This window comes from Lucilia cuprina, chromosome 6 (genome assembly GCF_022045245.1).
Source record: "Lucilia cuprina isolate Lc7/37 chromosome 6, ASM2204524v1, whole genome shotgun sequence".
In the NCBI taxonomy this organism is placed as follows: domain Eukaryota; kingdom Metazoa; phylum Arthropoda; class Insecta; order Diptera; family Calliphoridae; genus Lucilia; species Lucilia cuprina.
In genome coordinates this window covers 28,942,367-28,970,321 of record NC_060954.1, presented here as the reverse complement: position 1 = coordinate 28,970,321, position 27,955 = coordinate 28,942,367, and the positions used below count along the sequence as shown (strand labels likewise).

The 27,955-nt window shown below is 28.2% G+C and overlaps 1 protein-coding gene across 1 annotated transcript in view; it reads right to left on the bottom strand.

The window, feature by feature from the left end:
- Positions 1–299: 299 nt before the first annotated feature.
- LOC111687381 (MATH and LRR domain-containing protein PFE0570w) overlaps positions 300–27,955 on the bottom strand; it is a 66,854-nt gene continuing 39,198 nt past the window's right edge. Inside the window, exons 4-6 of the mRNA XM_046954066.1 lie at positions 17,047–17,830; positions 621–1,443; positions 300–528 (exon numbers count right to left, since the gene is read on the bottom strand). Of these exons, the coding sequence (XP_046810022.1) occupies positions 314–528; positions 621–1,443; positions 17,047–17,830 (1,822 nt within the window). The 3' untranslated portion in view covers positions 300–313. The remainder of the gene's footprint in view (positions 529–620; positions 1,444–17,046; positions 17,831–27,955) is intronic.

The window sequence follows — 27,955 nt, the reverse complement described above, 5'->3', positions numbered from 1 at the left end:
GGAAAAAAATATTTTTCTAATTATTGACATTTCATTTTTGTTGTTGTTGAATTTTAATTTTCAAACAGAGTTTCAATTTTTGGTATTGAAAATTCGAACAAATTTAAAATTGTAACTTTTTTATAAAACTCTGTGTGCTTGGAATGCACCAATACATATACATTTTTGTTACTAACACATATTTAGAGTTATGTACTTTTTCACTAATACATGCTTAGAGTTAGGTACTGCTGTCAAAGTGTCGGACCACTTGTTATACTTTGGTTTCAAAACAAAACAAAAGTATCGTTCAAATGATAGATACTTAAAATATTTATTGAGTATATGTTTTGTCACCAAATTTTCGAATGAAAAACTCTTCTAAACTAATATACTTTTTCTGCGAACTACTTTTTAATTGCATGTTGTTACTTTCTTCTAAAACACTGGAAATGGGTTGTTCCTGAGCACCGGCAATAACTGAATTTTCGGAAAATACTGATGAATTTCCATGCTCCAGATGAATTTGGAATATATTCGATAATAAACCTATGTGGAAAATTAATTTTGAATTAGATATACAAATTTTATTTCATTGATTATATAAAAATTAATGTTTGAAGACTATAAGTAGAACTCACCGTTACTAGAGTTAGCCATTTTAATACTGTGATCGTTCTTATTAAATGAATTTCTTTGCGTATGAATTCGTTTTGGCTCATAAGTAGTAAAAAGAGAGTCCTTCGTATTGTTATCCAAATTTAAAATAGTTTTTTCCTCATTTGTTGCAATAAAATATGATGGTGTTCTTTTTCTATTTAAATATCTTTTAGAACTTTGAGATATATTACCATTAGAACTTTGATAGCGCATTAAATTTTCTTGAACACTTTCCCAAGTTGGCTGATATGACAATTCTGAACCATGATTTATAATGTTACTCCCCGTGTTGGCATTGCGTACATTTTTTTTGGAAATAGGATAATATTCATGCTTAGATTTTTCTTTTAAGTGTAGTGTTTGAGAAATAGAAGGATGTAGGCGATTTGTAAGCGATTTATAATGGAGTCGTGGATTTTTAGTTGTGGTAGTTAAGAGCACCTTCGGAGTTGTAATTAGCATTTGTTGCAAATTTCGTTTATTGAAAAAGTTTTTAAAATGTTTTTTTGTGTTTACTGTTGCATTATGTTCGTGTATTTTAGGTTCTATAGAAGTCTGTATTATGCCATTTATTAGAAGATTCGACGAATAATTCTGCAAATATTCTGTATTGTCTTTTATTGCATCGTATTTTGGTTCAGTTGAATTACTTATTTTAAGACTTGTTTCATCTTCGGGATCTAATTCGAAGTTCTCAGCATTTCTCTCTGTAGAAATTTTGTCAATAAAATGTTCAGCATATTTTATTGTACTATTACTTCTATTGAGATATTTGGTTTGGTCGTTGCCATATAGAGAATTTATCTTAAAATATATATACAAAACAGGTTTATTTAACAAAACACTACAGGTGTCCAAAAATATATCTTTATGTAGGTAGATTATGCTCAAATTGATCTTATTTTTTTACTTACTTAAATCTGTACAAATATACAGATAAGAAATAGTATTAAAAATTATTCGAATAAAAACAATTTTTTTTTATTCGTGTAGTCGGTTATTCGAACGAATAACTTATAAGCCATTTTATTCGAATAATTTAATAAAATATACTTCAGCCATGCGCAGAAAGAGTAACTGTTATTGTAGTGGTGAGAAAATACTAAAAAAACAAAAATATTTTCTAATTACGCTTGTTATGATCAAGTTTTATAACAAGTAAAATGGTAAATTTTACAGATAAAACATATCCAAAGAAAGGAAAATGTGTATTTTTTCACAAAGATTTCTGAAACAAAGCGACATCAACCTACTTTGTTGAATGCTGCCAAGCAACTAAAAAAATTTTTGTAATTTTAACGCTATTGCAATGAGTTTTATTTTTAAATATCATAGTCAGGCCTGCCAGATTTTCCGATTTATCGGCATTTTGCCGATATTTTACCTTCAAAATAGTAAAGTGCCGATTTCCCGATTTTTGCTTCAAAAATGACGATTTTTACTCAATCGAACAAATTTACGAATTTATTATAACTTTACAAAAGCAAAAATTACATGGAGCTTTTAAAACAATTGGGAAAGGAAAATTTACAGTACGGTAAAACACAATCCATCACCAATGTCAATTGGATCGATTATGAAAAGGAAACACAATTTATGTATGAAAATCCTGAATAGGATCTAAAAGTCTGATCTAAGGGTGCTAAAATTTTAAAATTTTTAAGAAATTTTTATGGTTCGAAAATAAATTTACACATTTTTGTGGAAAAGTTAAAAAATCAGGAGAAAATTTCCCATTATAAAAATGTACTCAGCAAAATCTTTACCTATCCGATTTTTGTTCGACGATAACCAATAACAAATGTGATAACCCCACTTTCCTGGATTTAAAATCGGCTTTGCAGTAATTTTCTGTGTTTATTAGTCTATTCTATTTGATCGTGCAATTTAAAAAAACAATATTTTTTCAATAAACATCTAATATTGACTAGGATTAGAACCATTAACTAATTCCATATTAGACACACGCTCTAGACAATTGGTTACAAATCCTATTGTAAAAATTAATTAATATTGTTGATAACGATCACTCACTGTCAAGTGATGTATGAAATAACTACATCACTCATAACCAAAATTTGAAAATTTTTTACAGAGTAAATGTATAGTATAATCCACAAATAATTATACATTTACATTTTTCTGCAAAAGTGATACAAATTCTAATAGATTTTATTCCATTAAACCAAAGTTTCGGTGTACCCTTACAAAGAGTTCTTTTATTAGACGTATTCTGAATAAAAATTCCCTTAGTTATGCATGTATGTAAAAACAATATTGTGTTTTTATATGTGTTATGTTTCTTTGGTACAAAATAGTTTTTCTTTCAATTGTCGCTTTATTGCCGATTTTTAAAACGTAAGTGCCGATAAATGCCGATTTTTTGAGAAAGAATTGCCGATATTTCTACAAATTTATCTGGCTGCCCTGATCATAGTAGATTTAAAAGTGGAACCTGAGGGCTTTATAACCAGGATCGGCATACTAGATTTCGTTAAAATCTACTAAAAATCGAATAGTTTTTAGCGATGCAACTTTGTTTTTTCCTAAATAATACTAAAAATAGAAAGAAAAACGAGAAAAACTAAAGAAACAAAAAAACTTTATTTGTCAATAAAATTTTATTAATTGAAAAACATGAATGAAAAGTTTATTTAAAATAGAAGGTAATATTATATTTAAATATCTAATTTTTTTATTATAAATAAAATGTTAACAAATATCCAATTTGTCCTTCATAATTATCACATCAAGCTCAATTTCAAGAATTGTTCGAAAAATTAAAACTTTCTAAATGCCAAAAATAATAAGTGTAAACGGTCTAGATTTTTGAGAAGATTTTAAACGAAATCTACTAGATTTCGTGTATGTGTAAATGGAGTATAACACAAAACTAAAATTTAAAAGTAACAATTATTTTTTGCCCTGTTTTGCACATATTTATTTCAAATATTAAAATATTTGTATATAACAAGTAGTTTCCTACTTGTCGTATTTTTAAAATGTTTATTTTTTTATAAAGAAACTTTTATGTTGAAAATTACCATAATTCCAAAGTATTTAAGCAATTTATTGATAAAAAAACTAAATTTTCTAAATTATGCTTTATATAGGTTAAATATGGGCCGATCCTCAGTAAATTTGGGAAAAGGATATATTTTTAAATAACAGTTAGTTTTGTTGAGTTACATTGCGATACAAATAGTTACAAGTCAATTTTAGACGTTTAAGACATTTTTTGTATGGGGGCTAGGGTCGACAAAAAGTCGATTGTTCGATTATTCGAAAATCGATTTATAGAACCCTAGTGAGTGGTCTGTGTAAATTTAGTAACGGTCAAAAAACATTAAGGGTCTTCATTTAAACGCTTAAGTTTCCCATTTGTGCAAGTGGGCAAGTTTATTCGACTTGTTTCAGGAAATCCCTGTTGAAATTCTGTTCAATTACAATACATATTTATAAACAGTTAAAAACAATGTCAAACAAAATCAAAAAATAATAAATAAATTATTTAAACAAAAAATTTTACAAAATATGTTTAAAATGTGAATATTCTAGTCCATAAATTCAAAAGTGAACAATAGCTAACGGATTTATTAAATGCACAATGTGTTTGCTCAAGTTTGTCAGTCTAAATAGTCGTTCAAACTTATAAGGGTTGTTCAAATCAATTTCCTTACAAGTCAATTGCTTGAATGGAAACATGCACAGGTTGCACAGTTTACGAGGGTTTTTAACGTTTAAATGAAAACCCTTATTGTGTATAGGAGTTGCCGATCGTGGCTTTATAATGATATATCTATACGATGTTTAAATTAAGTAAGGAATTATGTGTCCATTAGCTAATAAACATGTTTTATACCAACCATAAAAAATATTATGTCGGTCGATAATCAATTCTACCAGAATATGACTTTAACATACATAAAAATACTTTTATAGTAATTAAATCACTTTAGAAGTGATTCTATGCAGGAAACATTATATTTTTAACATTGCAAAATATAAATTGGTTTCAATTATAACTGATCTTGTGATTTATTATTTCTTTTACAAAATATTAATGTAAAAGTAAAATTAATATATTATTCAATTATTCTATATTAATTTTTTATCCTCCAACTAATTTTTATTCGAATGCCAATTCTAGAAAATACCCTTGTATTAATGAAGTTGTCAGTATGTTTAAACGGTTCATTGGTTTTTCATGAAAAATCTCATAGTAAATCACTAATAAATCGTTTTTTGCACAAAAAGGTGTACAAACTACTACATTATTGCATAAGTCAAAATCCAATAATTATACCCTTCACCTTCGTGAGAAGGGTATATATAAGTTTGTCATTCCGTTTGTTATTTCTATAGTATAATTTTCCGACCATATAAAGTATATATATTCTTGATCCTTATAGATAGCGGAGTCGATTAAGCCATGTCCGCCTGTCTGTCCGTCTGTCTGTTGAAATCAGTTTTTAGAGGACCCCAGATATCGGCGAGGTCCGAATCTTCAATAATTCTATTAGACATGCTTTCGAGAAGATCGCTATTTAAAATCAGCAAAATCGGTCGCTAAATAACGGAGATATGAGCAAAAATCCGAGACAACCTCTGAAAATTTCATCAAAAAATTGTTAAAAAATCAACAAAAACACTGTACATAGAAAAAGGTGTACACGTGTGTGTGTAGATGTATTTGGTTTTATTCAGCAGTGTATTTTTTGTATGTTTGGAATCCAAACATACAAAAAATACACAGCAAAAAAATATGATTTGCATTTTTTGTTAAAATAAAATAATTTTCCCTTTTGTTTTGCAAATATATTTTTTAATGAATAGAAAAAAAGTATTTAAAACGTTTTCAATTATATGAGAGTAGATTGTGAGTTATTGTACAATAATTTTTATGCGAATAATGTAAGTTTGATATTTAAAACTAACACAAATTTTTTCCAAGTGCTTTTTAAAACAATTTTTTTTTACGATAAACAAAAACAAAATCTACGTCTCGTCAATGTTTACCAGCATTGAATCAGAGGTCGAAGTCGACCGGCTTCAAGTCGGAGCATAGCCGCCGCCGAACTATATTTAGTTGCTTGAGCCGCCGCCGAAACATTCCGCTTAAATCGACTCAAATTTTTTTAATGTTTTTATTAACTAGACTGTAAGATCAATTATGTTTAAAATACACTATGGTGAAGGGTGTATTCGGCACAGCCGAATATAGCACTCTTACTTGTTTTATATTTAATTGAACTTGTTTCCTGGTTCATGAGAAAATAATAAAAAACGCCTTTACATATTAAATTAAAAATACTCCCAATAGCGTTAAAATAGCCGCCAACGCATTTTTATACTAAAGGCTGAGCATGCTAAAAATACAAGGTAAATATAATTGTTCAATTAATAATCAAGTTGTATATTATACCTATTAAGTGTAGATACAGTGATTGTAAACATATCTTTGCAGCAAATCATAAGTTTGTGTTCTCATTGAAGGAAACAATTAATACAAACATAACAATGTTAAAAGATAAAAAATATCAAATAATATTAAATTAATTAAAAAAGCGAAATGAACTAAATTAATTTCTTTTATTTTCTTTATTCCTCATTTTAACCTTATAAATAAACTGTTTTTAACAATTTTTTTGGTAAACAGCTGTTTGTGTTTTTTGTGTTATAGTTTTTCATGCTAAAATCGATTAAATGTTTATATGCTGAAATAAACAATTGAAAACACTAAACTTTTTGACAATAAATATTTACCCATAAGAGCTATTAAATATTGCAGCTTACAGATAAATATAAAATTATTTTATATGCAATATATTACGCAGAAACTCGCATATACAAATGTTTTCATACAAAAATTATGCAAATAACTTTAAATTAAAAAAAAATGATTTTCAACCAAAAAACTGCACATAAAACCGTTAAAAAATATATAATCCAGTTCATATATTTTGTTATCGCAGAAGAACTTCTAAACTAGGGTTCTATAAATCGAAAAATCGAACAATCGATTTTTGTCGAAAAAAGTCGAAGTCGACTATTTTGTTCCAAAAAAGTCGATAACTCAAAAAACTAGAAAGGTCGAAAATAGTTTAGAAGTCGGAAAAATTCAAAAATAGTCAAAAAGTCGAAAATAGTTGAAAAAATCTGAAAGTCGAAAAGTCGATTATTTATAAAATACTAAAGTTCGAAAAGTCTAAAAGCCGACTTTTAACTAACTGAAAAAAATAGAAAAATCGACTTTGCATAAAATTGAAAATCCGAAAAGTCGACTTTCACCTACATGACCAGACGTCGGTGCTAGTATTGTTCTGAAACGAAGATTTTCGGCATATTGCATGTTTGGGTTCTATAGTTGAAACAAAAAGTTGACTTTTCAACTTTTTTCATTTAATTAAAAGTCAACTTTTCGAATTTTTCATTTTATGAAAAGTCAATTTTTCGACTTTTCGACATTTTTCACTTAATTAAAAGTCGACTTTTCGACATAAGTATTTTATAAATAGTCGACTTTTTCCGACATTTCGATTTTTTTGAATTTTCGACTTTTTTAGAGTTTTTCCGACTATTTTAGAGTTTTTGACTTTTTTCCCACTTTTTTAAAATCTTCGACTATTTTTGACTTGTTTATACAATTTTCGAGTTTTCGACTTTTTCCGACTTTTATTAACAAAGTCGACTTTTGTCACAGACGATAGTCGAGTTATCGATTTTTTTCGACAAAAAGTCGATTATTCGAAAGTCGATTTATAGAACCGTTTTACATGTATACAACACGATCGCAGAAGATTTTCTACACCATATACCGACTTATAGAGAGGCAGATTAAAAAAACTACTACTAAACTATTGGTATCAGTGTACACTTAATAAGGCTGTTACAATCTTATCTGTCAAAATTCCTGTTTGTTTACATTAAAAAAACCGCAAAAGTTGTAAAATTTTTTAAAAAGTAAAGAAATTTATTTTTAAAGAGTTTTCTAGGTAAATCGTGATTAAATGTCTTTGTTGTCCGTCTCTTTTGATAAATTAAGAAAATCTTTTGTTCCGGCATACGTTTAAAATCACATTCAACAATTTTTAGCAGACCTGATTAATTTTCACAGAAAGCACGTTTTATTCGCAAAATTAGTTTTCCCAATAGATATAATTGTGATTTTCAGGCACTCCACGTTTAATTAATTTAATATATTTGTATTAGTAGTTAAAAATTAAAAAAATATTTGCTAAAACCTAATTTTATATTGTATTTATTTGTTTTTTTTCGTTCGACGCATACAGATTTTTTGACAGATTTGATTATTTTACACTAACAAATGTTTTTGTATTGTTGTATTTGTTGTAGCGACGAGGCTACCTTATTAAGACCTGGTTCACACTACGAAACTTTTTTGGGAAACTTTTGATTTTTGTGTGTGAGAGAAAGAAATATCAACCATCTCTTTCTCTCACACACAAAATCAAAAGTTTCTGAACAGAAGTTTCCCAGTGTAAAATTACACTGAAAAAATATTTGAATTTTTTTTTCCATTTTAAAGATTAAATTGCATTACTGTGAAATAGGAGTATTTATAAACAAAATGTAACCAATGAACATAAGAATGATAATTTCTTCACATAGAATCAACATTTACATTTATTGCTATGCATTCTAGAAAATTATTTAGAGTGTATGTTGTTTTTGTAAGTTGTGCTCTTGTTTTTGCAAGTTATTTTTATTTTTTCAAGTTGTGTTTGCAATTTCTTTTACAAAGCGGCATCAGCCTGATTTGTTGAGTGCTGTCAATCAACTAAATAAAAGCTTTGTTCATGAACTTTTCTGGCTAAAGAGAATTAATGAATTTTCTCTTCGTACTTATAAAAAGTACAGGAACAGAAAAAACAACATTTCTCTTTCAATAAATTTGTATTGATGTTTAATCATATAAATTTCTATTGAAATTAAAATAAAATTGAAAAATTTATGAAAATAAATCAAAAATATCAAACATTTTTTGTTTTCAATGTATTTTTTTAAACAAATAATTTATTTGACAATTTTATTTCTATTTGCCAGGAAAAAATGTTCTGGCTAAAACCTACAAGTTCTGGCAAAGAGAAAATAATTTTAATTGCTCAAATTTACAATTTCTGGTAAAAACCTGCAAACTTGACAAGTAAAGGAACAAAGCTAAAATATTTGTATTTTTGATGCTCTCAGTGTTGCCACAACAAAATTTTTTTCTAACCAAAATACGAATAAAAAATAACAAAATTAAGAAAAAAGTAAACAAAATAATTTTTATTTGCTTCATGTTTACATTTGGACAACAAGATAACAAATTCATTTTCTGAAGTGGAACTTGTAACTATATTAAATTTCGTCGCTAAACTGGTATTATGAAGACAGTTATGAGCGTTAAAGTAATTTTCTGTAGGGGATCTTATATGAGACGTATTGTCAATTATGGACCAATACTCATAAAATCTGACAGAGAATTTTAGTTCCTTTAAAACTTGATTATGTTGAATTTTGTTGCTGTATTGCAGTACATTAAGAGCTTTAAAGTCATTTTCTGAGTAGACTTTTTATGAGGGATAGAGTCAATTATATACCGATCCTCATAAACTTTGACAAATACATTTCCAAAAAAAGCTTTTTCATATTGAATTTCAGTATACAACATCATCTAGAAAATGTAAATAAAGAACTATTTAGTAGAAGTCAAAGGTCATGAGTATGAAATCTTTGCATATATCGCGATTATTGTTCGTCGTACGAGATTAGATGTTATTACAACTTTTGTAGACAATACAATTTAATTTTCCTTAGCTGTGTTACTTAAAATATCAGTTGATTAATACTTTAAACATATTGTGATAATTCTATTAATTCTTATTAAATCATTTATATTAGAATTTCGGCAAATTAGCACAGTATCTGTTTATGCAAATTTTCAAATAGGTATAGAAGTTACAATTATACTTTAAATTCCATAAAAATCGAAATGCGAAATTCAGCCTACTTAGTTTTTTCATATAAGTACCGCGAATTATTGTTCGTCCAATAGAAATATTAAGGGAAGGACGAGTTTGAATCGACCCAAAAAGCAATTTTAAGTTTATGGATGCACCAAAAGGAGAGTGGGGATCCATTATTTACGGTGTTAGATTGGCTAGTGTAAATAGAATAACATTACGGTGTTGTTATGATTTAAATCAAACTTTTGCTTAATCCTAAACCAATTAAGATATCGAAAAATACCTTTGTGCACATAAGTATAACCAGTAGATGTACAAATTGCAGTAATAAAAAAATTTCGAATAGTAAAAAAAATTCACATATTACCAAAATTCAAAACAGGGACGATATGTATATTTACATAGTTGATTCAAAACTAGAGATAAAAGAAGTTTTTTTTTAAATTTTATTTTTAGAATAAAAGCAAACAGCAACCAAAACGAAAAATAATTCACATGTACACATGCAAGATAAAAATAACCAATTTTGGTTAATAATAACCAAAGTGGCAACACTGGATGCTCTTGTTTAAGCCGGCTTTACACGATCACACAAGTAATATGATCTGTCAAAATTTTGTGTAGAAAAGTACGGATGGCATCGTCTAAACGCAATATGTAATGAAACCATCAGACATTGAGAGAGAATACAGATGGAAAATTTGACAGTCGTATGGCTCTCTTCATTTTTTGAAATGATTCAAAAAACAAGCCGGTTTCATTAGATCAGGGATGTATTTTTATGTAAACACGTATAAAAAAGTGAAACAGTTGTTTCCATCTGACTTTTAATTGTTTTACACCAATCGTGTAAACACAAAAAATATAAAATTTTATTCTCTTTTTTGTTATACGGATGGAATTTCATTTTACTTTTTCATTAGACTTGTCATACGTAAAGTGTGATCGTCTGAAGGGCCCTTTAGAAGTTCGTCTGCGGTCGTGTTGTATACATATAGTTTGCAGAAAATCTTCGTTGTCAGAACAATACTAGCGCCGACGTATGTTCTAAAAAAGAACATCAAAAATAGTTGCTTGATATCATTTAACAAGGTAGGCTGCTATTCTTTTGTTAAAGAAATTACAAACACAACTTGAAACAAGTAAGAGTGCTATATTCGGCTGTGCCGAATCTTATATACCCTTCACCATAGTGTATTTTAAACATAATTGATCTTACAGTCTAGTTAATAAAAACATTAAAAAAATTTTAGTCGATTTAAGCCGAAAGATTCGGCGGCGGCTCAAGCAACTAAATATAGTTCGGCGGCTAAGCTCCGACTCGAAGCCGGTCGACTTCGACCTCTGATTCATTGCTGGTAAACATTGAAGAGACGTAGATTTTGTTTTTGTTTATCGTAAAAAAAATTGTTTTAAAAAGCACTTGGAAAAATTTTGTGTTAGTTTTAAATTTCAAACTTACATTATTCGCATAAAAATTATTGTACAATAACTCACAATCTACTCTCATATAATTGAAAACGTTTTAAATACTTTTTCCTATTCATTAAAAAATATATTTGCAAAACAAAAGGGAAAATTATTTTATTTTAACAAAAAATGCAAATCATATAAAACCAAATACATCTACACACACGTGTACATCTTTTTCTATATTCAGTGTTGTTGTTGCTTTTATAACAATTTTTTGATGAAATTTTCAGAGGTTGTCTCGGATTTTTGCTCATATCTCCGTTATTTACCGACCGATTTTGCTGATTTTAAATAGCGATCTTCTCGAAAGCATGTCTAATAGAATTATTGAAGATTCGGATCTCGCCGATATCTGGGGTCCTCTAAAAACTGATTTCAACAGACAGACAGACGGACAGACAGACAGACGGACATGGCTTAATCGACTCCGCTATCTATAAGGATCCAGAATATATATACTTTATAGGGTCGGAAAATTATATTATAGAAATTACAAACGGAATGACAAACTTATATATACCCTTCTCACGAAGGTGAAGGGTATAAAAACAAAAACAACTTGCAACAACAAGAGCATAATTTACAAAATCAACGTATACTCTAAATAATTTTCTAAAATTCATAACAATTAAAATAAGTTATTCTAGTTTTATCCTTTTTTTAATTTGAAATGTTGTTTCTATGTCAAGAAATTATCACTCTTATGTTCATTGTTCAAATTTAATTTTCAAAATTTAATAAGAAAAAAAATATTATTTTAGTGTGTGTGGTGATTTTTTTCATCTGCCTCTCTATACTCCGGTATATGATTTAGTTAAAGCTTAGGAAACTTCCGCGCCTAAATAAATATCCTTTGATTACTTGATAATTACATTATCGAATTATAAAAGTAAAACCTGCCACTACTGTTTTAACCCTTTCCGAGGTTTTGTTGAATATATTCGACATTACAATAGACTATATTTTAAGCATTTTTTGAGTATAATTTTTAATTTAAGTTTTTTCTTTTAGGTGAAAATTAATACATTATAATATATTTATAATTGAGATTTTAAAAGATCTTCCCTATTTTTAAAGTATTTTAAAATCAGATTTTAAGAAATTGTCACTAAAGCCGGCTTTACACAAAAATTTGGCAGTCGTATGAAATGATTCAAAAAAATAAGCATGTCGCATTAGATCAGGGATGTATTTTTATGTAAACACATATAAAAAAGTGAAACAGCTGTTTCCATCTTACATTTTTATTGTTTAATACCAATCGTGTAAACACAAATATATGGAATATCATTTTTTTAATTAAACTTTACGTAAGTAAAGTGTGATCGTGTGAAGTGCTCTTAATGACTACTTTTTAAAAAGTGCATTTTAACAACATAAAAACAGCTTCATTTAATGATCAAAAAATAGTATTTTACTAGATCGGATTATACAGATTTAAATTGTATTTTATTGATATAAGTGTAAGAAGACATTTTACAAAACCATATTCATAAAAAATATTGGTGGTACTTTTTGGTGACTGTTTTTCGAATGTCAAATATATTCGACATTTAACTTTGACATTCTATAACTCACTAGGATAAACTGAAATTCAAAAAATATTATTTTTTTCAAATTCAGCATACTCTTAAACTGTCTTAAATACTTATATGATTTCAATTTTTTTCTCGGCATAAACTATTTTTAAATGTAAAAACTGCATAAATTACAGAAAAATTTACTTTTTTAAACAAAAAACTTATTTTTTCAACAGAAAAACTACAAAATGCAAATATGCCTGCACATTTGGCAACGCTGGATGCAAGCAGAAATTATACGATAGGACCAATTATGGACCAATTGTCATAAACTTTGATACACATATTTATGTTCATATAAAACATGTTTGTTTCGAATTCCATATAACAGATATTTAAAAGCCAGTAATGAGTGCTAAAGTAATTTTTTGAAAGAAACCTAATATGGGAGGTAGGGTCAATTATGGACCAATTCTCATAAAATTTTAAAGTGAAATTTAGGTTCCTATAAAACTTATTTATGTCGAATTTCATTGCAATACAGATATTATTAAGCCAGTAATGATCGTGAAGGGGGCTTTATATGGTAGGTAGGGTCAATTATGGACCGATTGGCAGAAAATTAGGTTGATATGTATATGTTTATATAAAAATATAGGCGAAACTAAAGGGTTTCAAAGAAAAATTTTTATTCTCTTCACACAGACAAGCTCTGAGAGAATAAAACAAACTTGTGAGAACTAAACGCACTCACTAAACATCAAATTTTCTTCGCCAAATTGCGAGGATATTACCACTTATTAGTTTTTCTTATCACTTAAACTTAATGTTTATTATATTTTTCAACACTTTTCATTTATTTAAAACCCAGAAAATAATTTATATTTTAAAAACGAAAAAAAAAAATATTTTTTATTCTTTGGCATTTTATTTTATTTAAAATTGAAAAATGAAAAGCTGTACATTTTAGTATTGAAAATAAGAAAAGTATTTTACATACTTTTTTTTAATTCAACAAAAAAATAACAAAAAGACGTGTTTATAATATGTTTTGAGATAAAAAATATTTTCAAAAAAGTAAATAACTAATATTTTCATTCACTGCCATATAAAATTTCATTAATAACAAACAAAGAATAACGTCCAAAAAATACATTTTTTATTTAGTACCTTTTGAACAACTATGTTTATTTTTGTGCTTCTACTAATACATTCTCACCAGTTAGATCTTTGACAGGGGACTTAGGTCCTTGACAATTAGTTTCGCCTATATACTACTATGTGCTAGTATTTTAAACCCAATTATCAGCATTTAAGAATCTTATACGGGGACTAGGGTCAAATATGACCCGATATACACCATACTATACTGTAAAATTTATGGGTGACTTGTGCTAAATTTCATGGAAATTGCTTCATATATAACGTATTTATGAGTATTTATAGAGTTTTCTGGGGATCATTTGTATGGGGGCTAGGCGAAATCTTCAACCGATATTGCCCTTAGTCAGTACCAAACAAACCTTACCTATAAGAAACATTTGTGGGTAATTTCAGCTATTTATTTAAAGAAATAAAGAAGTTATAGATTTTTGATCGGAATTTACCACTGTGCAGTGTGTTGAATTCACACAAAACTCGTCTGTGTGGAGAGGGATATGTTATTGTTGTGGAGAGGGTATATTGGATTTGTGCTGATGTTTGTTACGCACAATATTATTAGTCATATACCCACCTTAAAGTATACGAAACGGCTTAGAATAATTTTCTGAGTCGATTTAGCTATGTCCGTCTATGTAAACCTTGTAATCAAACTACAGGTCGCAATTTTGAAGATAATCCAAAGTTCGGTCCATTATTTCTCCTAGCCCAAATACAACAGCCTTTAAGTCAGCCAAGCGCAGAAAGATAAACTGTTGTTGTAGTGGTGAGAAAATACTAAAAAAACACTTAGAAAAAATATTTCCTAATTACGCTTGTTATGATCAAGTTTTATAACAAGTAAAATGGTAAATTTTACAAATAAAACATATCCAAAGAAAAGAAAAATGGTTATTTTTCATAAAATTTAGATTTTTGAATATAAAATGTTAAAAAAAAAAGTATTAAAAATATCGTTTTTATGTATTTTTATTATTATGCATTCCTAAAAAGTTTTTGGAGTGTATGAGTTTTTTGCAAGTTGCTCTCTAGTTTGCAAGTGGTGTTGTTGTTTTTACACGTTTTGTTTGCAATTTCTGAAACAAAGCGACATCAACCTACTTTGTTGAATGCTGTCAAGCATCTAAAGATAATTTTTGTAATTTTTACGCTCTTGCAATGAGTTTTATTTACGATCGGGTTATATACGTATGAATTGCCGAAAATCTTCGTAATCAGAACAATATGAACGCGCAACGCTGTTTTAAGTTCATAATTATGTTTAATATACTCGTATCTCGACAAAAAAATGCAAAACCAAGTTCTGTACTAGCATTTGGCCCTAGCCCTAATCAAAAATTTGACTTAAATGTCCACAATTTTGTTCAAGAATAAATGGCTTAAGTATATCTGAGGCAAGGTACAATTCAACTTACAGGTGTAGAGTATTATATGTTCGGCATCGCCCGACTACAATTTCTTACCTTCTTATCATCAATATCAAAGCTACTACTTTCAACTGATAACCATTAAATTATTAGGAATTATATGTAAGTTACATATAATAATTTTTATTAAAATATGCAAACGTTAGATATATCAAGGACCTTAACCCTCCTTACCTGTAAAAAAGGCTGCAATAACTTAAAAAGATGTTATTCTTAATCATGAAAATTATAAATATGTCACAAATTTGGTCGAATACTTCATACTTAATAGGTAGAAAAATGTAACAAAAAATAAATTTTCTTTAAAAACACCTTTACATTTGTTCCTTAAAACTTAGAATATTATAGTGAGGAATATGATAAGCATTTTAACCAGAATATTTCTAAAATAAAAATCAATATAAAGGGAAACAGGTAAGAGTGTTATATTCGGCCATGCCGAATCTCTTTTACTCAGTAAAGTAAATTTTGGAAGGTTTTCTCATATATACTTAATTTTACTAATCGAAATTCTATTGATATAAGAGATATTCGGAATAATTTCTTTAGAGCAGCGAAACGCTCTAAAGAAATTATTCCGAAAGAAATTATTATCACACGTACGAAACTCGTACGTGTGATAAAATTTGGCAGAAAGATTTTATCTTGAAAGAAATTTTTTATGTATGTCAAATTTTATGATTATACTACTTTTTTAAGCCTGTAGGGCGTTGAAATTGCTTGCTGAAGGGAACCTCATATGGGGGATAGGGCCAATTATGTATCGATGCTCAAAAAATATAATATGTTCGAAACATATTTGTGTGGAATTTCATTGCTGTACGCCTTTTTTACCGCTATAAATGCTTCCTTTAGACAGTTATGAACATATAGTAGTACATATAGGCAAAAATGAAGCTGTTGTCAAACAAAAATGTTTATTCTCTTGACACAGACGAGCTCTGATAGAATAAAGGATGTAAAGTTAGAAGAGATATTTTAACTCATATAAAACTAGTTTATGTCGAATATCATCTCAGTTTTTTAGTTCTGAGCCTTATATGGGGGTCAGGGTCAATTATGGACCGATCCTCACAAAACATAGTAGATACGTTTTGGTGCTCTTTTATCTGATAAGAAATATTTAAAGTAAATTTCTGAAGGTGACCTTATATGGAGAAAAAAGTCCATTATGGACCGATCCTTACAAAAGTTAGTTAAGAGATTTTTAAGCCAGTTATAGTTGTTAAAACTGTTTTCCGGGGGGCTACATGTATGGGGGCAATATGAAAACATGGACCGTGCCTATTTTCTATACCAAACGAACCTCATCAATAGAGAATATTTATGCAAAATTTTAACTGTCAACTCTTAACATGTAGTCCCTATCGTGATTTCAACAGACAGACGGACGGACATGGCCTGATCGTCTCAGAATTTAATAAGAACCTAGAATATTTATATTGTATGAGTCTTATACCCCACGAAATGTCTATTTACTATTTTTAACATCTAGGAAGATTTCATTTTTGCTAATATTTCTTGAAATTGTGTCTAATTTTTAATAAAAAAAAATTATATTTTAATATAACATTACCGTTTATTTTAAATAATTGAATTAGTATAAACAACTAGATTGTAAACACCAGTGAGTTCGAAATGCTAATGAACAAAATAAGACCAATTCAAACAAAATCCTCTATTATATATGTACATATATACATGCATATATATACATACATATATACATACAAACATACATACATGAATACATACATGCATACATACATACATACATACATACATACATACATACATACATACATACATATATACATACATACATACATTCATAATAAATAAATACGTACTTACATCGATTGAAAGATTTTTTTTTGTTAATGCCTCTTTATTTTGAAATTTTTGAGTAGAGAATTCCTGACTTAAAAAGCGAAATGGCTGTTTATTTAAAGTATCAGGATTTTTGTGAATTGTTGTATTGATTGCCTCTGTTTCCGCCAAATTATTTATATTCAAAGCAAGGTTTATTTCACTGATGGTATTTCTTTGGAAAGCATTAGTTGGTTCTGTTTCGTTTTTTTCTATGTGATTAAAATCAGGTGATAACTCTCCTAAATTATTTATCAACAAGCTGCTTTTATTGTTTTGATTTGGATTTTCATAATCGTAAATAATTTTAATATAGTTCTCTTGATTTGTAACGTTTTTCTCTGTATGTGGTTCAATATATCGAGTATAATCTCCTTTAAGCATCTTTATAGGGTATTCCATCATAAGGCGAATCGTTTGCATTATGGTAAATTCAGTTCCCACTTCAATATTATTATTATAATATAACTCTGAATCGTTGCACTTCACATTTCTATACCAATCACAGACAAACAATTTTTGACTAAAAAGAGTTCCATTAGGACATAGGAACCCAAAACCTTGAGAAGATGTCGCAGTATTAGTGCAAATACGAAATGCTTGGCATCTACTTTCGATATCAGCATAATATCCTTCCACCTTATCATTACAAGAAAAAGTTGTTTTAGGAACGGTGCTATGAATGGGATAATCTTGATCGGGTTTGCCGGGAATTACCCGATTGAATTCCAGTTGGTAATTAATATCCGCAAGAAGAGTTTTGTGCGATCTGTAAAAAAAGGAAAATGTTTAATTTTTTTCCTAGCTATTTTTGAACAAACTAGGTTCTAATTGAATTTGAATTAGATAGGATAAATATTCTTGAAAACCATAAAGTATTCAAAATACGTTAAAAAGTATTCAAAATACGTTAAAATAAGCTATGTATATTACTCACTTTGACTGGTTTAAAGTGGTTTTGTTTAAAGATATATAGATTTTGCAAAAAAAAAAATAATATTTTATAAGTTTGGTAAAAATTTTGGTGTAGATGCCTCGGTAGGCCAGTTGGTAGTGTGGAGTTTACTATTTTTAAATTAACTTTTAAACAAATTAAGGAATTTTTAATTTTAATAACATAGAACGCAAAACCATTGAAAATCAAAGGATGGACATACAAGAGTAGAATACTGCTTGCGTGTGCCGTTCATTTGAATATTTTTATGTTTTTTATTTTCAATTCTTTTATATTTGATATAATAAGAAAGAAAATTGACGACTCTCCCTACTGAGTCTACCTTTTAATTTTCATTTAAAATTTAAATTATATCTAAAAATTTAACTAACCGAAAAAATAGACATATATTATTTTGATAAATCTATATGAACAACTTTGGAATGAAGCCAGGATCGGCAGACATATACTACATTTTGCACTTGTATAAGTGAAAGAGCGAAAAAAACAAGAAATGAGAAATCATTGTACTCTCATCTCCACAAAAATGCTTATATGGAAAACTGAAATTTAGAAAAAATTTTATTAATGTAACACAAAAGTAATATTTTTTAGCTTAAAAGTAGCAAATATTTTTTGCCCTATTTTGCAAATATTTATTAAAAATATATAAAAACACAAATTTCTGCTTTTTAACTACATATATTTGTAATTAAATATATACATATTAAAGGTAAAGATTAAACAAAATTAGATTACATTTTGGTTAATTATTATAATTTGCAAATTAAAGAACTAAAGAAACTACTAAATATGTAATGTAGATGCTAAAAAAGTACAATAATAATTAGTATTATCCATACCTTCATTAATATACCTTCGTTCATTTAATTGCAAAAGCAAGAAACGAGAGACGACTTAAACTTATTCTATGACAGCTCAAATGAGACTGAATTGCAGTGTTGCCACCAAAAAAAAATTTTAAACTACACTTGATCGACTCCTAAATTACACATTTAAAAAAAATTACACATGCACTTTTTTAATTTTTATTTAAACATAAAAAACAATGAACCAAAAATAAATCATATGCATATTTTTCTATACGAATATTTAAATAATTATAATTAATTCATTCATTCACACATATATAGTTACAACTGAGATCACTATTTCCAATTCTTTTTGATAATTGCTTGACTAGGTTCATAGTTTTCTTTACCGTTTCTTAAAATTCCTTCATTAGTAAAAAAATTTATGCAATTGTTTCAGAAGACATTTTATTTTTTAAATCAGTTTTGCAATTTTTCAAGTTTGAAAAAGGTAATATTAAAATTAACTGAATTACCTTTTGTAGATTGGGAAACAAACATTCTTCTAAAGATTTTTTTAATTTAAAAACTTTAGGCCAGTATACTTCTGGTTCTAAACTTGCATTAAGTTAAAATTTTTCAAAGTCTAATAGAGCATGCTGTCGCCATTCATTATCAAGTTGTTGTAAATCTGTGTCGAATGACGGAAATCTTTTTTTTTAAATAGGGATAATGTCTTTGGTTCAAAAGATTGAGCAACTTTTGAATTAACAATATCTACAATAGAATAAATTTGATCACTAAAATCAAATCTTGATTTTATTTGACGAATTGCCTCCATGTAAAATTCTCTACAATCTTCAAGAATGATTGTTTTTTCTGATGCAGATATCTGAGTTAATGATTCATATGCCGCAACTCCATTATAAATATCATTTATGTTTGAAAATAGGTTTTCATCTGATTCGTTGATTTGCCATACGCTTTTTGACTTCAAAATATCCATTTTTGTATAATTTGAAGAATATATTTGCAATATATAAAAAACTTCACTTTTCATTTTATATAAAATTGGTTTTTCTGATAGAAAAAGGACATTAAAAGAAACTAGAATACCTAAAGCATATTGCAATCATTTCAGATTTATTTAGCCAATCAGATTGGAATCTGAAGCCATTTCTTCTAGTAATCCCTAAAATAAATTATTATTTAACTAGATCTAAAAAACAATGTAACTTTTACACACTTGAAACAAAATTACCACTAGAAATTAGTTTGAGTTAAATTTGATTATTTAGAAATTTTCTTATTTCTTGTTTCGTTATTTTTGAATATAAATATATGTATATGTACCATTTACATGTATGTTTGTGAATCACTTTTTTTAAACAACCGGCTTTCTATAAATTAAACCACTAGAAATTAGTTTGAGTTAAATTTGATTATTTAGAAATTTTCTTACTTCTTGTTTCGTTATTTTTTAATATAAAAATATGTATATGTACCATTTACAACCGGCTTTCAACAAATTTCAAAAAATCGCATATATAGACTATACAAGCGGCTTGACAAACATCCCTTTTTTATTTCAACACACACTACACAAACATTGCTAGCACAAACACCGATTTTTTCACGTTTTTGAAGACTTGCAAAGATACAGATGTAAATTTTTCTTCGAAACATAAATTTTGTAAAAAATTGGTTATTTATGAATATAAACAATACAAATGCAAGCATTTGTGCAAACACGAAACACCCTCATACACTACACAATAGGCTTGCACAAACGTAAAATACTGGAAAGTTTGTCAATCCGCTTGTGTAGTCTATTTGGTCCTTAAGTGTTTCAAAGGGAAAATAAATAATTTACACATGAGATCAATTACACAAGGGCTACGCATGGAAATAAAAATTACACACAATATGTGTAATTACACATGAAGTGGCAACACTGCTGAATTGTGTTTTCTATGCGTGTGAATGGTCTGTGTAAATCATATATCGGCGTATAGGGAGGCTGATGAAAAAAATCACCACTACATACACACTATTGGTTTTTTCACATGAATGAAATAAACAAGATTGCGATACCCACAATTCCATTATTTTAATGTACTCTTTTACTCTTTGTTTGTGACGTCAACAGTGCACAGTGGGGCAGAATGGAAATTTTTTGGAAATAAATCTGGCATTTCTAAACGGCTGATCCGATCGGGATAAAATTTGGCGTGAGCGTAGCCAAGGAGTATTCGAGTTTAAGTTTTGAACATGAACCTCGCAGATGCCCCAGGGACGGAGCTGTGGCGACTCAAATAGGGTACCTACGACATGTAAAATTTTTAAACTCGTGCCATTTTTTATATTTTCGACGAGATCTTGAAAAAACATGCTTGGACATACTACTTATCTCTTATAATATCCGAGTTATAGGCATTTAAAAATTAAGTGATACAAAATTTACCATACCTTGGTCCGCCTTTTTTTTAATACCGGGCGTAATTTTGGACCAAATGGACTCAATTTTTTCTTGTTAGTTAGACAACAAAATTTCCAATAATATACAAAAAATTCAGATCAATATCATTTACAGATCCAAAAATATACGTTTTTTAATTTAAAAATTCAAAAAATTTTAGATTTTTGCCATTTTTTTGCCCAAAATGTGTCTTAACTCTTTTATTAATAAAATAAAATTTTCTTTAAGAACATATAACAATTTTATAGTATTCTAAAAGGTATCTTTACGCAGAACGCTTTGGCGTAAAAAACTTGTCCTATTTTTTGAAAATGTTGTCACTGCATCCTTCCGAATATGACCTATTTTTTATCAAAACATCAACTTTGGGCGACATGTTCTAAAATCCCAAAGCTGGGATCAGAAAACTGAAAGCAGTTTTGGAAACCTCAATATGTTTTCTATTTACTCCAAAAGTATTTTCCCAGCCCTGAAAGAAATGTGGACCCTATGGGCAAAAATGTAAAAAATCCCATTTTTGGGATTTTCATTCCTATTTTTGGGAATTGCGGGATGCCCTTTGACCTTTTCAATTTTTTTTTTTGCATTTTCTTATTTGAAATGACAAATTTAACAAGCGTTGAAGATTTCATTGAGTTTTGTTCATAAATAAAGATTTTGTCATATATTACATATTTGTTAAATTTCTAAAACTATGATTTATATCAAAATTTTAATAGGGTCGCAGATAGCTACAACAATTTAGTCCATATTTATCCCTTAATATCTTTTTAGTTAGATATGGAAATTCTTGACCCTTTACAAAAAATTTCAAGCCAATATCTCAATTACATTCAAAAATATGTTCATTTAAACCTGTGTCCTTTAATGTCATCTTTTTCATATTTTAGTATTAAGTATGACAGAACATACATTTGGTGTTGAATAAAATATTTGGACAATTTTTAAAAATTATTTAGTTAATTATTTTATTAAAGACTATAACATTGTATATACAATAAAAATATAATTTTATTATGAGCCACGCACAACAACACCTAAATCACCCCACACAAACCACCTTTCCCGCCCACCGAAATATAAAACACAATTTAATATCATCAGTTAGTACTTATAATAGCTTTTTTATTTGAACTGTTTATCTTAAACATAATACAATTAATTCTTACAACCTACTTACTTATATAGTTAATTCCTAACACTACTTATTTTCTATAAAATAATCTGTCATATCGGTATACATATCCTGAGGGTAATATAAGTCCTTTAAATCTTCCTCGTTTTGAGATGATAGAGTTTCATAACAAATCCATCTTCTCGCATAGTTGAAAGAACAGGATCAGAAGATAGAAGTAAACTATTAAAAATATCTTCATTCTGTGATTGCCTGGAGCATTTTCTTAAGCTGAAAAGTTGAACATGCTTAAAATCTCGATTCCTCGCTTCCTGGGCTTCTTCTGTTAACTCTCCAAGTGGAAGAATATTCGATTCAATTATTATTTGACCATGACACAATACTTTGTTTACTGTTGGTGTTAGTTCCCTCCATGGATACAGAGATACAAGTAATTTAGAAATTTCAGATGTATATTCCCCAAATCGATTTCCATTAATTTTATGTTTACTATTCAGTGCCATTAAAATAGTGTTAACTCTTCGAAGCAACTCCTTGTCGATTCCAGTTATTTTTGAAGTAAGTTGGTCTTCTGAAAAGTCTGACACAATTCTTGATGCTGTGTTTTCGAGCAAAGATGATATATCAATACAAGCTTCCACATCATTAACAGCAATAGGTAAGGATAAGCAAACAAATAGAAAATAGGTAAATATAAGATTTAAACATGTTCTGTCATATTTAATACTAAAATATGAAAAATATGAAATTAAAGGACACAGGTTTAAATGAACATATTTTTGAATGTAATTGAGATATTGGCTTGAAATTTTTTGTAAAGGGTCAAGAATTTCCATGTCTAACTAAAATAGATATTAAGGGATAAATATGGACTAAATTGTTGTAGCTATCTGCGACCCTATTAAAATTTTGAAATTTAACAAATATGTAATATATGACAAAATCTTTATTTATGAACAAAACTCAATGAAATCTTCAACGCTTGTTAAATTTGTCATTTCAAATAAGAAAATGCAAAAAAAAATTGAAAATGTCAAAGGGCTTTTTTGCCCATAGGGTCCACATTTCATTCAGGGCTGGGAAAATACTTTTGGAGTAAATAGAAAACATATTGAGGTTTCCAAAACTGCTTTCAGTTTTCTGATCCCAGCTTTGGGATTTTAGAACATGTCGCCCAAATTGAAGTTTTGATAAAAAATGGGTCATATTCGGAAGGACGCAGTGGCAACATTTTCAAAAAATAGGACAAGTTTTTTGCGCCAAAGCGTTCTGCGTAAAGATACCTTTTAGAAAACTATAAAATTGTTATATGTTCTTAAATAAAATTTTATTTTATTAATAAAAGAGTTAAGACACATTTTGGGCAAAAAAACGGCAAAAATCTAAAATTTTTTGAATTTTTAAATTAAAAAACGTATATTTTTGGATCTGTAAATGACATTGATCTGAAATTTTTTGTATATTATTGGAAATTTTGTTGTCTAACTAACAAGAAAAAATTGAGTCCATTTGGTCCAAAATTACGCCAGGTATGCCAGATTTATTTCCAAAAAATTTCCATTCTGCCCCACTGTGCACCCTTTTATTAGTTAAAAGATTTTAAACGGCCATAAAAAGGTACACCAAATCATCTTTTTTTACACATTTTTGCCTTTTTGTTCTAATTTGCAAAAATCTATTTTTCTGCAATTTAAAGAAACTTTCACTACAAAAAACCTATCGTTGAAATTGACATTTCATTTCGTTTCTAACAGAGCACTTTTATGTTAAAAAATAACATTTTACAAAAAATGTTTATAGAATACAAATTTATATTAAGAACGGTAACAGAACGAACGTTTAAGGATAAGTGTATTATTTCGTGCGTTCCTTTAACGGGAAACAGAAAATATTTTTATTTCCACACTATTACATTTAAAATCAAAACTTGATTTCATTCTTAAAGCCCCTATTTGTATTTGACTTTTTAAAGTTCCTAATTGTAATGACCTCTAAGTTCGTCTTAAAATCCCTATTTGTAAGAGAGCGTAGAAGTACTTGCCTTCAATGACATCACCGTGTTAAAATAATGACTTTAAATGCTAATGAAGAAGTAGTGAAAAGCGGCTTTTTACCTTTTTAACTCATTATTTTTCAATGTAAGTTTTTCCTGGGAAGTGTTTCTTAATCTACAAATTATATCTTAATTGGCTCATTTTGTTTGAATAAAATAAAATAAACCCTTTTGTTCATTTTCCTCCCCATTAACGAAATAAAAATTAAGTTTCAAAAAGTACAGACAAAAAATAAAGTTCAAAATCAAATAAAAAATTCATAAAGCCAAGTATATTTTTTACTAAAATAGGGCCTATTCAAAATTCGTAAAATCAAGTAAAAATTCGTAAATTCTTTATTGAAAAATTTTTTGGATTTTTTTTATTAAAATAATATACTATTTACTAGACATCTGCACGAGTGCGCTGAAAAGTCATTCGTTTATTTTATGAATACTGTCTGTAGTGCTTCCGAAGTTCAAAAAGCAGTAGATCATCTACACACAAAAATACATGTGTAAAAGCAAACAAATACAAAAGAATCAGACAATACAGTTAAGAGTGAAAAACAAATCGGAATAATTTATTAACTGTTTCGGAATGTTTCTAGACAACTTATGAGTGCTTTTATAGAATTTGTGTTAATTTCAACAAAACGCATTGTTACAAGAATAAAATACAATTAGTATAATTTAGAGTTTACTTTTAATCGACAAAAAATCAATGGCTATAAAATATATTTTAAATTTTTTCACTCATATGCATTCCATAATTTTTTTGTACGTAAAAGTTTGAACTGATCACACTGGTCACTCGTAGATTTCGAGATGCTTTTGCTATCATTAAGATGTTTTTGCCTAATTATATCAAACACTACACAACTCTCAACGAGCGAGACGAGTAATATTCCGTTTCTAAATTAAGCAAGTTGTGGGTGATTATAACTCATTTGTTCGAACCTACATATCCTTGTTTATATTTTCACAATAGTGTACGTGAATTTTGATACTATGCAGTACTGTGAATTTAAGGACAAGTATACCAATGCTGATGTTTACTATTTAAGGAAAGCAATAAAATATCGTCAACATTTCCAAACAATAATATTAATGAAACAATAACGCAAATAATTTGCATTTGTACTGAAATTCAAGCAAATGGTTTATCTGAAACAGATAATTTATTATTGTAATTTAGCAAATATAATTGAATCTATAAACATTTTATTAAGAAATATTAATTGAATTTTAACAAATATTTTACTAATTGTATAAAATTAAAATTTGTAAAAAAAAATCTTATATACTTACAACAATTTTATGTCACAATCTAGAAACTAATATTTTGTACTGCGATAGGTTTTTTTTCTATTTCATAGGCAGACGAACGACGAATATTTGGGTTTAGAGTGGCCATTTTCATTTTTCTAGTTTATTATACCCTCCACCACCATAAGTGGTGATAGAGGGTATATATAAGTTTGTCATTCCGTGTGTAACACCAAGAAATATTCTTCTGAGACCCAACTAAATATATATATTCTGGGTCCTTATAAAATTCGATTTAGCTATGTCCGTCTATCTGTCTGCCTAAAACACGCTCATGTTTAAACTAAGCAAAGGAAGTAAGCCAAATTCACCGAATATATTCATTATTATTCTAAGCAGTTTAGTATTGAAAATGATCGGTTCACATCGGGAAAAGTTATGAATCAAAATTTAAAACAAGCCCAAAAAAATAGGCATTTTTTACACATTCGGAAAACTACACAGCTTAATCCTTGCTGAAGATTGCCAAAATCGGTCCAGAATTTCATATACCTCCATACAAATGTATATATACCCGGAAAATAGGTTTTTTGTTAATAACTTCCTTCACAATGTCGATATCTTCAAAAATTTTACAAATTAAAATCTTATGCCAATAGAATTCATTCAGAAAAAATCTGGATAGGTCCATAATTGGACATAGCTCTCATTCAAGGTCCCATCCCGAAAATCGCTTAATCGCGTATAACTCATTACTTATTTAAGATATCTATATATAAAATTTGGTATAAGTACTTCTCATATACATATAAATATTACAGTGAAAGGTTTTTTCGATCCGTCCATAATTGTTCATAGCTCCCATACAAGTTCCCCTCCCGAAAATCATTTAAACGCACATAACTCATCAACGTTCTCTCCCGAAAATCACTTAAACGTACATAACTCATTACCAAATACTGATATCCATACATTTAGCAAAAATATTGCTCTTATATACAAAAAGTACTCTATAACATTGTTTTACGATCGGTCCATATTTAGTCATAGCTCTAATACTAGGTCGCCTCCAGAAAATCACTTAAATTTACAATATTCATTACCAAATAATAACATATGTATATACAGAATTTTGAAAGTTTATCTTTACATACATAATTGGACATTACTCCCATACAAGTCCTTTTACGAAAATCTCTTAAACGCACATTACTCATTACCAAATAAAGCTTTTGATAAAAGATTTGGCACAAATATTAGATTTGTATACATAACTTATATTTCAAGATTTTTTCACGATCGGTTTATTTATACAAGGTTCCCTTCAGAAATCACTTAAAGAAACATTACTTATTACTAAATTGCGATATTAATACAAAATTTGACAGAAATATAGCATTTATGTACAGAAATTTAGCTTAAAGAATTTATTACGATCGGTCTAAAATTGGTCATATCTCCAAAACGTGTTAACCGTATTTAACTAGGTGCATTATCAATTAGTGTAGAACAAAATTATATATGTATATGTATTTTGAAAATCCTTTCACACACATGCATACATGCAAATTACTAAATATCGCTAAGCTCTATACAAATATAAAGAAAATGACGTTTGTAATGTTCAATAAATCTTCGGATTTTTCTATTAAAGACATGAGAAAACTTATTTCTACAAATATTTGATCATTTAGAAAAGTATTATTATAAAAGTAGCTGGTGGATGATATTTAAGATTCGGCTCAGCCGAATATAGCACTCTAACTTGTTTTTAATTAAATATTTTTGGTTACGTAATATGGTCACTCCTTGAAATATGTAAAAAAAAAATTTATTTAAAATTTAACAAATTTATACAACAATTTGTTTCAATTTTTGTAAAATATTCTAAAACACTAAGAAGTAAAACGCTGTAATTTTTTACAACAATAACGTTACGCTCTTCTCAAGAGACGAGTTTTGTGTAACTCCAACACATATGTAAGAATCTTACTCTCTCTTTAAACTTCAAAACATTATCGCGAAAATTCGTGGCTCATAGCACTTGAAAATATTTTTGATCACTTACCCAGGAAAAAAAGTGAGGAAGAAGAAGTAGAATTTTCACCAGAAATAACATACTTGAAGTACTTCCAATTTTGGTGAAAAACCTATGAATTTTACATAAGCGTGTCATTGGAGGGAAGTTGTTCATTTTGAAAACTATGAACTACATCTAATCTTATTCATAGAT